Below are 14,638 nucleotides of genomic sequence, written 5' to 3' on the forward strand. Positions count from 1 at the left end.
ATTTATGTTTAGACTGCCCTTCCACGCCCGTAAGCCAGAGGAACGCTTTTGACAGTGCCACCCATACAAACAGATACAAATGGTTATTAGGTGATTTATTTGATAAACAAATTGATTTGCGCAAACGGGCAAGTTGACAGCTGTTAGGCGTTCAGTTTCCCTCTCTATCCCGAGATGGCTTTCTTCCATATGCCCCAAGGGCCCAGATTGATATGAGGGTTTGACTCCTGACACTGAGGTCTAAGAGACCGAACAAAACTTTCATTCACACAACAGGTTCAGTTTCATTTCATTTGCCCTATTTTCCTCAGAAACAGGTGTCGTGCAATGAATCATGATTGATTAATTAGTAAGGCATGTGCAAAATACACAGAGGTTTGTTAGCATTACTGTTGGTCTGCTATTATTGGGATATTATTTGAGAAGTTAGCCTTACATTTTTAAGAACTGAAAGAAATAAGAATTCAGAAGTGAGTAAGTGACTGAGAAAGCAAGGCAGTGACAGAGAGAGAGAGAGAAGTCCTGAAACTCCAGCTGTGGAAGAGTTTGAGTGTCAGTGAGCTCCTCAGGTCCCTGTAGGTTTCTTGTGCAGTTGAAAGTTAGTGAGTGTTTCCAATCCCCCCAGCCTTCAAAAAACACAAACTTTCATGAATCTGCCAGAGAAGGACCTCTGCTAAAGCCATCACTGCTTTGGACTTCAAGTGAACCAAACTATGTCTTTGTCCCCCCCACCCCCCACCTCCCTGCCCCCAGGCGTCTCTCCGGCAATCACCTGAGACACATCCCTGGACTGGTGTTCCAAGGCCTCTACAACCTCAAAGTTCTGTAAGTACCCTAGCTTGTGCGCTTTTGAAACATAAAAAAAAACAGAATATTCATTTTGAGTACTTCCAGAAAATGTCATAATTTACATGCAGGCCCACGATCGCTTACTGTCTGCCAGAGGTTCATATGCCTCATTTCGAAAAAAAAAAAAATGTTTTGGTAACATTTTCTATTTGGTCTTTTGTGTCTAATGTTTTGTGGGCGTTTTTTTTTACCACAGCCAAAATGAAAACACATGAGCAGAAAGTAAAAAAAAAATGTTAGTTTGTAATCATTTCATTTACATGCTAATGATATGCATGGGTCAGATGTATCAGTGACAGATGTCCTCTACACTCTTTTTATAGCAGCCTTTTTTCACAGAGTCTTACTTTCTTGGAGAGCATAAAGGAAGGCTGGTCCTCAGACCACATGAAAACGGCAACACACAAATACACTTCCAAGATCAAAGCGCTAAAAAGAAGGGGGAGGGGATGATACGGAAGTAGATAAGGCCTTTATGTGTTTGTTTTAAGCCGACAAACGTGTTTTATTCGAGCGGCCCAGAGGAGCGGGACAGGAACAGTAGTGATGTGCTCCAATGAATGGGTCGGGCGATCAGATTCTGCTTCCCGGGGTTGCATGGCGCTGTCTCCTTGGTTCCTCCACTGCCTTGGAGGAGCGGACACCTGATCTGCTACTATCTTTTCTCCCTGCGCGGCTCGTCTCCAGGGAGAACTGGGGCGGGAGGAGTATGTTTCCCTGCCCGCTCATTCATCAGGGTCCCTGGGCCTGTCAGATCCATCACCAGGGGACTCGGCGCTTAAAGGACAGCGGGATCCCTTTACTGCCTCTCGCGGGCGGATGTTCCCAGACGTGACCTTAACAAATATCTGCACAAAAACGGGGGTTGGAGTGGGGGTGGGAATGAGTGGGGGGGTTCTCTGATTGACTTGGATAAAGTTGTTAAGTTTTTGGATTTCAAGGATCCAGTACCGGGAAGCAAATGTCACACATCAAACAACTCATATGCAAAAATGTCCCACTTTGCAATATGGAAATCACATTGGCATTTCTGTAATGGTCTTGTCAAAGTGTTAAGGTCTTTCAAAGGTTATTATGTGAGAGAATGTGAGTGTGTGTGTGTATTCACGCATGCAAAAATAATTATTTATCTTAGTCCTGACTGTTTGTAGAAAATGGCAGTAAACCTGAGGCTTATTATGTCATTACTGAAAATTGAATACCCAGATGGCTGGAGGTCAAGGCACACTGTTGGCTTGAAAATCACTCCCAGCTCAACCTTGGAGGAGTTAACAATACCAGCTCATTTCCACGTCTATTTATTACGTTTGTTTGCCGTCAGAGGGATCTCAGCATCAGCTGACCTTGTTTGAGGTTGGCTCAAGGTCCCATGGTGTTCTCACCGGATACCTCTTTGATATATGAATCAAGCAAAACAACCACCGTGTTATCCAACCAAGAATGTTTGAAGTCTACGTAGAATAATAGTCATGTCTAGCTAAGCTATCTATGCTTTCTTTACCAAACAAAAATAGTAGAGCGCATTTTCGCGAAAAAGAAAATCTTTGTGATTTTGTAATGACTCTTGAAGTACAAAAAACATATTTGAATGAAAAAATGAAAAACCCTCTCTGACATCATCTCAGTGTTAGCCATTTGAAGTCCAAGTGCACAATGGCTGTTGTGGCACCATGATTGCCTGATAAAGGCGTCCTGGCCACAAAGGCGTGCTTTATACTGCAAACACTAGCAACTTTATGCTGCACGCTCAAATGTCAGGGGTTTCAGTCGATTGGACATGATAAAGCTGTCTGCTGCGTAATTAAGCCCTATCGTCTCAGACGGCAAGGTCTCACGTTGGAATCATTTGCATTGTTCAAAGAGCCGGCACATTTATTGTTCACTGCTTCCTCTTCCCTTTTCATTCAGCAGGCCTGTGAGCATGACATCAGCAGCCCACCCAAGGAGTTTCTCTCTCTCTCGCTCTCTCTCTCTCTCTCTCTCTCTCTCTCTCTATCTATCTCTCTTTCTTTCTCCTATCCTCCCATCTCTCTCTTTCTAATTCTCTGCCTTCTTCCACCCCTCCCTCTCCTCTGGTTTCTCTCATTGAAAAGGAACACCACGCGGTGAATGAAATAATATCTTGCGACTGATTGATGTCAGGAAGTTTACAACGCTCTTGGCCTCCTGTGTAAATAATAACCCTGCACGGAGGAGTCAGACCAGCATGCAATGCGTGCCGCACATTCTGTGATAGTGCACTATTTCCTCACAAGAGAATGCTCAAATGATGCTTTGGTGATAGTCTCTCTGAGTCCTTGAATGAGGTGTGTTTGTGTGGGGGGGTGGGTGTGGGGGGGGCTGACCAACTTATAAATAGAAGAACGTGCAGAGTTTCGTAAAGCTTGAGTCTTTCTCTTAGTCTCCTCAGGCCTGGTTTACCACACTGGTGTGTCTCACATGATGAATGGCTGTCAGTACTGAGAGTATTTACTCTAGATCTTGAAAACACAGGAGACAAAAAATAAAGTCTAGAGCTCGAGTAATCAGAAAACTATTAAGGCTGCTACAAAACGCAAACATCAACAAAGCCCAGACTCCTGAACAGAGTCAGCAATCTTCAGAAATACTCCACACCATTTAGTTCAAACCACACAGTAATATGGAACTATTTCATATTTCCTGTCTAGGATGTTGCAGAATAATCAGCTCGAGCGATTACCCAGTGAAGACCCATGGGACTTACCCAACTTGCTGTCCTTGTGAGTATGAATCTCTTTCCAAAATATCATGAAACAAACCTTCTGGTGACATATACAGTTGAACGGTATTGCAAGTTACCAATCAGATACCCTAAAATGTTTTGCTGGTTCTTTTGCATTATGTTCCTTCACTGTGGCAGCACATGACAAACATGTAGTTCTGCAGGGGTGAGAATTATGACATAGGCTAAACTTCTACAGGGGTCCAAATTAGGACAAAAATGACAGCAGAACACTTTATTGTATTTGATGACATGATAGCCTTCCAAATGCAATATGTGAAAGACACAAAAAACATCTCTTGATCAGTGAAAGGTTTCGTGTGAAAGCTTTAAATAAGAATCAAGCTCCTACATGGCAATCCTACTCACACTTAGCTGAAACCAGACAACTGATGTGAAGCCAAGTTGTTTTGGGAGGTAATTGAGAAGGTGCTGAAAAATAAAGCTATCGACTCAATCTCTAAAATGTTCCTCCTTGATGCTTCCAGAAGCACAAAGTAAAACCAAGGACCCTCGTCGAGAGAGAGAGGAAGCTGTGAATCATATGGCGAAGGGGAAGCAAACAACTTGTTTAGTGGCAATCTATCAGATGCAATAATTTGCAGTTAGGATAGAGTTGCCTATTACTGTAACCCAGCCATGAGGTAACACTTGGCAAGTACATGTAATAGAACCAGTGCAGGAAAGCCGGGTTATTTATTCGCCTATTAGGACCATTAAGGCCTTCATTAAACAGCTTCCACCAGGGAGGATCGAGTTCACAATTTATAGCACACAGGGTGATAGTAAAACAGGTGTTCCATGGCTGTACAAGTGTCAAGCAGAGAATTCGGTCAAGCTATTTTTTTTTGTAATAACTCGAGGAAACTCATGTTTTAACAGTACTACGTAGCAGATGTTAAAAGTTGTCGAAAAGGGGGGAAATAGCTCTAAAACTATTGCATAATTTGTCATGCTCCTTTCTCCGAAAATGTGGCAAAACAACAACAAGATGAATAATCACTAAAGTCTTCATTTTTTTTTCTGAAGCATGTACTGAAACCTTTCCATTGGCCTGAATAATTAGGTTTGGATCAGTCTCAGATAAGGCCCAGGAAAGTTAGGGAAAGGTAAGTACATTAGAGGAGCAAGTCTGTGGGTTAATTTGATATCAAACTTTGCGAGTGGAAGACGTGTGCTTGGGGGTTGCTTGTGAGCCCCCATCTGGAACCCATGAGGCAACCACCAGACAATCCAGCACCCGAAAAAGAGCACAGAGATCTTCAATGAGCTGTGAAGGAACCCAATTTTCCATCAGTTACTCTTCCCTCTCCCTGCACTCCAGCCATTTCCCTCCTAATCGGAATCATGCCCCATCCTAACCAGCCCCATGAAAAGGTCAGAATCTAAATATTGTCCAGGGGTTCAGCTGGTCTATTCCATCTGTTCCAGGTCCATCTACCCTCAATTCCATCAAATTGCTTTGGCCTCCCCTGCACAATACCACCAAGGCTTTGCAGGCCCCTGTTTTCCAAATGAATAATTCCATGTAAATATCCATTCGGTCATTTCCTTTACCTTGCGAGGATGTTTTCATTAGAGTCATGGCGTACAAATTTAATTTCTTTGCCACCAACAGAGTTTTTCCGAATGGAAGACATGCCTGGTTCCACCAATGACTCCAGACGGTAACTTGTGGCCAGGGCCTCCCTGAAGCGCAGCTGAAAGTTGGCTGCGCGCCAAGCTCACGCTCACTTTCAAACCCACCCAACAAAAGAAGGGATGATTGAGCAAGGTGTTTAATACCCCGCCCTCCCCCCAAAGCCCCCTCCCCCACCTCAAACACTCCATCTTAATATACACATTCACATGCGAGGGTTCACAGACACACACAAACACACACACACACACGCAAAGTAAAAGGCATTTGATAAGTTCAAAACGTGTAATTTTGGCTAATGATAAGACTGAGAGATCACTTAATTACTAGAGGGGGGCTTCGAAACTGGTGTTGCTTGGCGCCTGACAAAGAGAGGAGAGAGCCAGGCTTAGAAGGGGAGCAAGGAAGGGTGCCGATCTCATCTAGCCCTCCTCAAAGAGCAGCATACAGACCCCATTCCCTGCAGCCACAGATTCCCATCTTCTGAAAACGCAAAGAAAAGAAGGCATCACTTAGTACAACTGCCCTGAAACCACATCCGAGGCAAACTGAGATGTTTTCAACAGTGATGATAAATCCCTCCGTCTCCTGGAATGATCTTACTTTTCCTTGTTTCTCATTATTGGAGGGACAGGGGGCAACGTATCGTTCAGACTTTGATGTAACTGACAAAAATGATTCCTCAAGGCAATACAAATATTTTTCATTGAACAGCATTTTTAATGGTCCTCTTGCCTAAATCCTTATCTTGTCCAAACACTTTTTGAACCGTCTGCACGTCCTTCCGTAGTGAATGAAATGCCCCAGATCAAGTGCAAAGAATTACTCAAGTCACAATGTGACACTTTAATTTTAGCTCCGAACTTAACCCCAAGCATTGGAGTGATGGGGAGGGTAACAGAGGCCAGGGTGAAACCAATGAGTGTGAGGGGGTCCGGTGGGAAAAGAATGCAGAGGAAGTGATCACACCGGCCCCACATGCCCAAGCGCTGTCATACATCACCGATGGGAGGAAGGCCTGCAGAGTCTCCAGGCGCATGCCCCGATTTGGAAAGGGGGGTACATCCATTACATCAAAGAGGCCACTTGTTGACACGGGGGGGGGGGGGGGTTGGGTGGCAGGGGAGGGGGTGGGGGGGCTTCACATTTATCTTGGTTGTGGAGACATCAAGGTCTCCACAACCAAAGAGGAGAGGAGGAGGTTCTCCTCGATCCCCCTGATATGCCGACGAATTCCATTTGCCTGCCCCTTCAATTATTTCCAGAAGTCATTGATTGCCTCTCTGCCTTTCACAGCTTTCAACTGTTCTTCCTTTTCCCCCCTCCTTTTTGCAATCGCATGCGTGTTTTCAGCTTTTACTTTGGCTCACCATCTTTCACTGAAAACTTTCCATTGGATGTGACTCATCAGTTGCACTGCAGTTCTCACACCACACAGCCATCGTAAGTAAAGGGAAATCCTTCTAATTAGAAATTGGTGGTGAGGCATTTCACAGATTTGCTGACACAAAATCACAGAGTGAGGAGGATTGATCTGAATTATGCCTTCATGTGGTTTGGGTCAATGACCAATCTTCATAGTGGCGACTGTACACGTCTGAACTGATTAAACCTCCTCAAAAACCATCCAGGGAGATTCACCTGCAATTAATGTGTCTCCCCCTCACTTATTTTTTCTTGCCCAGCCAGGATTTTACTGGCAGATCAGGTTAAGGAAGCAGGAACTATGCTCTCTCGGCCTGAGAGCTTTGCAATCAGGGTTTTTCTGAAGCTCATGTCAGAGAAAGGGTGCCAGTGAGCATGTCAGTGCTAGTACAGTTAAATATAGCTTCATCAAGCGCAGGTATAAATCATCCTTAATGGCACTCAAGAAGCCTCGGGACCTGTGATTTACACAGAGGGGCAAGACAAAAGAGTGGAAGGAAAACAGCGTGATGGTGCTCTGGCGTAAGTATTGCAGTGGGGTCTCGAAGCCAAGATGTAAAATTACCAGACAACAGGCTGTAGAGAGGACCAGGCTCACCCTCCTTTCCAGCGGGTCCCTCTCCCTCTCTTTGTTCTCTTTTAATTTAACTTTATAAGGAATTCCTTGTTTTCGCCCGGGAAGTAGAGGAGTGACTTTGTGGCGGAGAAGGAGAAAAGAGGCTTTCCCCCACAGAACTAAAGTCACAAAGGCATCAGTGGGTCTAGAGCCAGCCCTTTTGCCCCCTAATTTGACAGCTATGGGGGCCATTTGGAAGCAAACAGTCACTTCAGGGAAGAGTTTGATGGTGGCCAAATATCTCCAGTGGCAAAAGGCCCATAACACATTAACCATTTAAATGGAAAAAAAAATCATTGATACCCACTGTTGACGATAGACTCTCATCTATGTCAAAGCAAACGTGGGTGGAATACTACCAAGAACTTTTCAAAAGATCACAATCACATCTTTGAATGTCTAGTGACATCATATGCTCATTTCAAATGCACATTTGAATGTGTCTGTTAACCCGCCGTCTTAAATCAATCCTGTCCTGTCCACCCAGGCGTCTGGATGCCAACCTGATAATGGAGGTCCCCCCACAGACCTTCTCTGGCCTTCGCTCCCTTCGGCATCTCTGGCTGGATGACAACGCGCTGACAGAGATCCCAGCGGGAGCCCTCAATAACCTGGCCTCCCTACAGGCCATGACCCTGGCCCTCAATCGCATCAGCCACATCCCCGACAACGCCTTCCGCAACCTCTCCAACCTGGTCGTGCTGTAAGTAAGGAGGCAGGCATGCAATGTGTATGTGCATAGATTTTGTTCATGCATGCAAGTTGTATACATAAATCCAGAATTATAAAGAGTTATGTAGAATGTTTGTGTATTCTACACATCTATTGCACCGTACTTATGTCTGAATGGGGGATGCAGTGGGGCATGTAACACCAGTATATATACAGTCATTGTGTAACAAGGAAAACTTGTCAAAGAGGCTTGACATTTAATCTGACATATGAAGACATTTAGAGTGGTGGTTTAATGGAAGTCTTTTAATCCTTGTTGCTGTTCATTATCACACGATAGCTATGCTCTGGTCTATTGTTTATAATGGGGATTTTGTATAAGAAAGAAGCAGTATTATACTATGCAAAGCATAACATTGGGGCTATGATTGAGGTCATGCTAGTATCCAGCAAAATCATACTGTTTGTTTTTCAAACGATTGTTTTAATGTGTACTCTGATTATAATTACCACTTTGATTTCCAGGCATCTTCATAACAACATGATCAAAACCCTGGGACAGAATTGCTTCGAGGGACTATATAGCTTAGAGACTCTGTAAGTATCTACTGATGATGTCAATCGTAAAATACTGGGTTTCCAATTCTGTAAAAACGTCTATGATGGTTCTTGGGAACTCCCTTGGGAAGTAGTTTGTTATGTGAGAGCTTTGACGGATACTTCCTAACAATACACTGTTGAAATCACTCAAGCCTTAAAGAGGAAAACCTTCATTTCACAACTTTAAACTGACTGACCTTTTGGGTTTTCTATAAAATGCATTTATCAACATAATTACTTGAAGAAATGTAAGCCCATTTATGCATTACAAAACGGATACAATAAGGTTCAAGAACACAGAGGGAAAAATGGCTTTGATGGAGTCAATTGCTAATAATCAAAATAATAGTCTTAATATTGTGCTGTTATTATTCTGTCAATCTAGTAAACAGATTGGAGGGTAGATTTGAGGGTTTACACACGTTTTTAATGTTGAATCTTTCAGTGTGTGTATACACAAATAAACCATTGGACATGGTTGACCAATTACAGTGTATTTTGTTTACTGAAAATATTCCTTTGATGAAGGGGAAGATTTTAATAAAGTTTACTTAAAAGTAACTGTGCAATTCTGCTCAATTACATACTGCAGTATGACAGGTTCATTATCATTTTTCATCTAAACTGCACATGGCTTATGAAGTTTTTTTTTTAAAAAGAAAGAAAAGAAAAGAGTGATGCAAACCAAATAACTTGGATCTGTCAGCACTGGAAAATTAAAAACATCTCAAAAACATCAAAAACTTTCATTTGAATATCGGGAAAACATTTGTGAGCACATGAGTACACATGTACTCGGAGCAAAAGGGCAACTTGAGTGAGGAGCCGCCACAAAGTGGTCTCTTGTTGATTCAACTATGCTGAAGCATTCCGGAACTCTCCTGGCAACATCTGAGGCATGTGAGGAACATGGAATGTTTGATGGCAGCTGTGTGGTGGCACACAGTCATAGAATGTGTGCCAATTGGCCAGCGAACACTTGTCTCACATCCCAGCTCCAAGGGGTTTGACATATTGTAGTGCAAAAGATATCAGTGTACTAATATGTACAACGTTGATTATCAGTTTAATGCAAGTAGCTCTAAAGTATGAGGACCAAATGCCATGAAATGTTAAACGACTTGCTGAGTGATTTTTTTTTTAGAAAAATAAATGTAATTGCACACTCTTTACTTGGCGTGAAACTTATGTTCTTGAAAGTCAGGAATATAGTTTTGTTAAGAACTAAGAAACTGAGACAAACATAAATACAATGCCTCAGACTCTCTCTCTCTCTCTCTCTCTCTCTCTCTCTCTCTCTCTCTCTCTCTCTCTCTCTCACACACACACACGTTTTATGTGGTTGGGATAATAAAGCCAATTTGAACTGCATTTGCTGGTGTTATGTATTGAAAAAAATCATGGCAAGTATGGGAACCCTCTACTTTAAAGGATTTAGCATATGCTGGAGTCATGGTGGTCTCCAGGATACTGAGTGTTTGACACCTGCTTTTTTAATGGCCCGCTGAAGTGTTAAGAATGACGTTTTATTCTTTATATGAAGTATTTAAGATCTGAAAGTAACATACAAGTATACACCCAACTTACCCATGCACACACACTCACGGAAAATGAGTACTTGAGGGAAAGACAGGGACAGAGAGAGAGAGAGAGAGAGAGAGAGAGAGAGAGAGAGAGAGACCATAAAGAAACACATGCTACATGCAATGGAAAATAAATTAAACATGAGTATATTTCAGGTATGTGTTCCTTTTAGGTAAGAAATATGCATTAGTGGGAAGCAAATCATGTATTTAAAAAAGAATCTCTAGACTGAGAGTGTTTACAACTGTGGCTAGGAGGTCTGCACAACACGAATGTGAGGGCAGGTCACATATCAGATCAGTTTTTTTTTTACTGCCGTCATAGCGTAGGCAGAATGTCCCGCTAATCCTCGCGAAGGAAATCACTTACGTGTAACCTGAGCTGGAGGCCGAGCCAATGCCATCTGCTCAGGCAGGATCAGTGGCCGCGGCCTGGCTTGCTCCGGGTATGTGAGCCGTGTGTGTGTGTGTGTGTGTGTGTGTGTGTGTCTCTGTGTGTGTGTGTGTGTGTGTATGTGTGTGTCTATGTTTGTGTGTGTGTGTGTGTAAGTGGCCAGGCCCTGTGGGCAAAAAGAAGTCAGGCCTCTGAAAGTGTTGTTGTTGGGCATAGCACTCATTGGAACAGCAAAGGCAGCACACCCTCTGATTCAATCTGTGCACTTGGCCCAGGAAATTAAAAGCATTATTCAAGCTTATTTAGGATTTATATATTTTTTCAAAGCCTCAACTGATTGATGTTTGAAAGTGCTAAAGATTAAACCCTCACATTGCAGCCTGTGCTTGCTGGTAACACTCATTTCTTCCCCCACCCACTTTACTGGTCGAGTTATAGTTTGTTGTGTTTTGCGTTGTCACACTAAAACATTTATTCGTGGAACGAGTTACATGTTGCAGGTCTCTTTTTTTTAACATGTTTCTAATAAAATAACCAGTGAAATATTTAGTCTGACGTACCACCAGTTAGTCTTACACATCTAAGTCAGACCGTGGGGACGTAACTTAGGTAATGGGGGCTTGCAGGGTACAGTGCTCTTTTGGGGGAAGTGACGGCACTTCACAGCTGCTGGATCATATGTGCAAAAGGGGGAAGCAGAGGGATCCTGGCTTTTGCTAAAGGGTGTATTTCTCTATCATAGGCCTGAGTGTTTTACCCACTCTGGCCAGCCGCCAAGCCAGGTCCTTTCTCATTCGCAAGCTCACTTCAAAAGAGGTGGCCTCCAGCCAGAAGGCTTTTTTTTCTTGCTCCCTCCCTTATTTCTTTCTCTTTCTCTTTTTCTCTCTCTTTCTCCCCAGAAAGGAAAAATATATAAACATTTAGACTGTTTTGAAAGCTTACTCTTAACACTGTGGGATAAGACTCATAATTACATGGATAATGAGGTATATTCAGCCCTCTGTTTTCTTAGTCCGCGGGACGGGACGCGGTGACGACAGGGGCTGGGCCATGGACAAGGACGCTGGAGCCAAAAACCAGACGATTTACTTTTATTTACCATCATCCCATTCTCCCTTTCAAGCACTGTTCATTTACTGGGCAAATGAGAAATAGGAAGAAAAAAAAACAAATGAGAGAAAGAAAAAAATCTACAGCTCTTGTTCAATTATAGGATTTTCCCCCCAATAATTGCTCCTTGAAACCTGGAGTGGAAAGCAAGATGAAAAGAAACATTAGACATCCAAGAAAAGCAGTGAAGTCTCTCTGGAGAGAAGGGCAGACTTTGATAAACGTATTGTTCAAGCACCTGCGTATAAAGCCGATTGTCCATGGCAACCACTCTTGTTTGTGCTCGGCGTCAAGCCTTTTACGTGAGCTTCCCAGCGTGCTAATGAAATACATACACGTCGTAACTTTAATGCGTGGGAGGGGGGCAGGGGGGTTGAGGTAGGGGATGGGGGTCATGTAATGTTCAGTTACCTTGCCACAGCTGTAGCAGTCCCAGAGAGCATTCTATATGTAAACCAGAGCCACTTGTGAACGTCTTGCCTCGGTTTTGATAACCACCGTTTCTGACAGCGCTAGTCTCCGCGGATGTCGTAGATGCAGCACAGACATATTTTGAAAGATAGAGGAGATTGTCATCTCCATTAGAGACGTAATGTAGAAACCATTTTCTCTGATATGTTGTTTCTGGAGTGTTGTTTATTGTTCTCGCAGGGTTCATGGTTCCTGAATTTTGTAAAATTTATGAGTATGTTTCCCCTTTTTTTTTTTTTTTATCTCAAAGAGAGCTGAACTACAATGAGCTGCAAGAGTTCCCTGTGGCTATCCGGACCCTGGCGAAGCTTCAGGAACTGTGAGTATTCCCCAGAACATCACCCCCACTCCCCTCCCCACCCATGTCACCTATCTCAGCCATCGGGCCAGGGTCTGCTAGAGTCTCTTCATGTCCACCGCCTGGTATGGCTGCAATGTTCCCGTTTTCCCTGCTAATCCCGTTTACTGCGTACAGCGTGGCCCACTGATGCTATCGGCCTCGACCCCAGCAGATGCTCTTAAATGAAGATTGGAGTCTTTCCGGCTCATGTGTCCCAAAGTGTTTTCCAGCTGTTTTTTGTGTAGCGCAACAGGTGCTTCTGCAAGGCATCCGGGCACTACCCATTAGATGCTACATATGCTGTATTATTTTTATTTTACTTTACAAAACCATTAGACCATATTTAGAGGGATCCAGATGTAGATGGAGGCTTATGTCTTTACAGCTGTAGTAAAAAGTCTGTCTTTACTGAGGATAAATACTGAGTGCATGCAAGATATAATGACTATTACCCTTGAGGCAATAATGAAATATGAATTGGATTATGATCTTTTAAACGTCTGTGAAGTTTTTTTTATCCAATAAAGAAACAAATGTCCATTTTTCACAGACACTGTAGGATTACAGTAAGACTCATGATGTGTTGCAATACATGACAACTTCTGAACAGCTGAACATTTTGCTTGTTACAGGGGATTCCACAACAACAATATTAAGGCCATCCCAGAGGGGGCTTTTGTGGGAAACCCACTGCTCCAAACCATGTGAGTTTCTCTCCTTTTATATGGGAGTCCCTACCAACACATCCAAGGGCCTGTCCTATAATCCTGCTGAACTGTGTGGAATTCCTTTATACTTAGGCCAAATGTGTCCGTTGGGATGACATTCACATGTTTCAATATTCAGTAATATAACTCTGCAGAATATATTGCAGAGAAATTCAAGAACAAAGAAGTGAGAGAAGTGAATTTTGTTGTAATTGTTCATATATCATGTTCTAACCATATTCCCGGACAGCTTGAACTTTTTGGTCTCTCTCTCACTCTCTCATTCACTCTTTATTTCCCTCAGAAATTTCTATGAGAACCCAATCCAGTTTGTGGGCAGGTCTGCTTTCCAGTTCTTACCGAAGCTGCATACTCTGTGAGTTCTCTGTGTCAAATGTAATTTGTGCATTGATGAATGTGTGAAATGTTTTAGTAAGACTATATTTACCCTGTTAAGACAAACGCTCAAGCATGTATTTGCTGAGATACAGGCAATGATTTTCCTAAAAGTATAATTTCAGAGGTTGAAATTACCTCGGGTGAGACTAGCAATTCATTCGAATGATTGATTGCAGTTCCAGGATGTCACTTAAGGTGTCACGTTAAATCCCTAAAATACCATTTGTTTTGTTTTTTCATGTCATAATTTCCATGTGTAATGTTCATCCATCTTCAGAACTCTGACAATCTGAAGAGTGAGCAAATTATGCAACATTGCATATCATTGCAGAAGTACACATAGCATGCAACAGGTCTATCCTGTAATCAGTATCTTTGTTCCAGCCTATGAATTTTATTAATGGCTATGATGGAACATGAATCATGTTCAGCTACAGACTGATTCCACCACCAGCGCTCTCTCCACAGAAGCCAAGCATGTGTGTTTTAGACACGCTCTGTTATCACAGCTCATTGCAATGAAGTACCGAAGCTCAAATGTTTGGTCTACCTCAGATTACAGAGCTCCGAGCACTGCAGCAACTGCCTTCCCCAATCAAACAGGCCTGCTCTCGCTCTGTCTCTCCGTTTCCCCGTCGCTGCCCTCGCCTCTCTCTCTCTGTCTATCTATCTCTCTCTCTCTCTCTCTCTATCTTTCCCTCCCTCTCTCTCTCTATCTCTCTCTCTCGTGCACGCGTGCTCGCTCCCTCTGAGGCTGCTGCAGCTGCTTGCTAGGTTTCCTGTCTGTACTGGCGTAATGAACCAAACTAATGAGTCCTAACCACACTCCACAGCTCCCTAAATGGAGCCACGGAAATTCAAGAATTCCCAGACCTGAAAGGAACAACAAGTCTGGAAATACTGTGAGTAATATTGTGTTTTCCCTTTTATTTCTCATTTTCCCTCCACACACTGTAACTTGCAAAATTACATCTGCAGGGAGACTTTAGAATATTGAGGAGTCTGGTAGTTATCACTTTTGTTTAGTGGTCATTATGAACAGGCTCTATGCTATTTAGAGAATTTTGGCTAAATTTGTTTTTCTCTGATT

At 43.0% G+C, this 14,638-nt stretch overlaps 1 protein-coding gene across 1 annotated transcript in view; it reads left to right on the forward strand.

Annotated features, from left to right (window-relative positions):
* LOC125293382 (leucine-rich repeat-containing G-protein coupled receptor 6) overlaps positions 1-14,638 on the forward strand; it is a gene marked incomplete in the record, with an annotated part of 62,640 nt that overhangs the window by 40,689 nt on the left and 7,313 nt on the right. Inside the window, 7 exon segments of the mRNA XM_048241253.1 lie at positions 754-825; positions 3,519-3,590; positions 7,760-7,975; positions 8,470-8,541; positions 12,353-12,421; positions 13,075-13,146; positions 13,454-13,525. Of these exon segments, the coding sequence (XP_048097210.1) occupies positions 754-825; positions 3,519-3,590; positions 7,760-7,975; positions 8,470-8,541; positions 12,353-12,421; positions 13,075-13,146; positions 13,454-13,525 (645 nt within the window).

Source organism: Alosa alosa, chromosome 4 (genome assembly GCF_017589495.1).
Source record: "Alosa alosa isolate M-15738 ecotype Scorff River chromosome 4, AALO_Geno_1.1, whole genome shotgun sequence".
NCBI classification, from domain to species: domain Eukaryota; kingdom Metazoa; phylum Chordata; class Actinopteri; order Clupeiformes; family Clupeidae; genus Alosa; species Alosa alosa.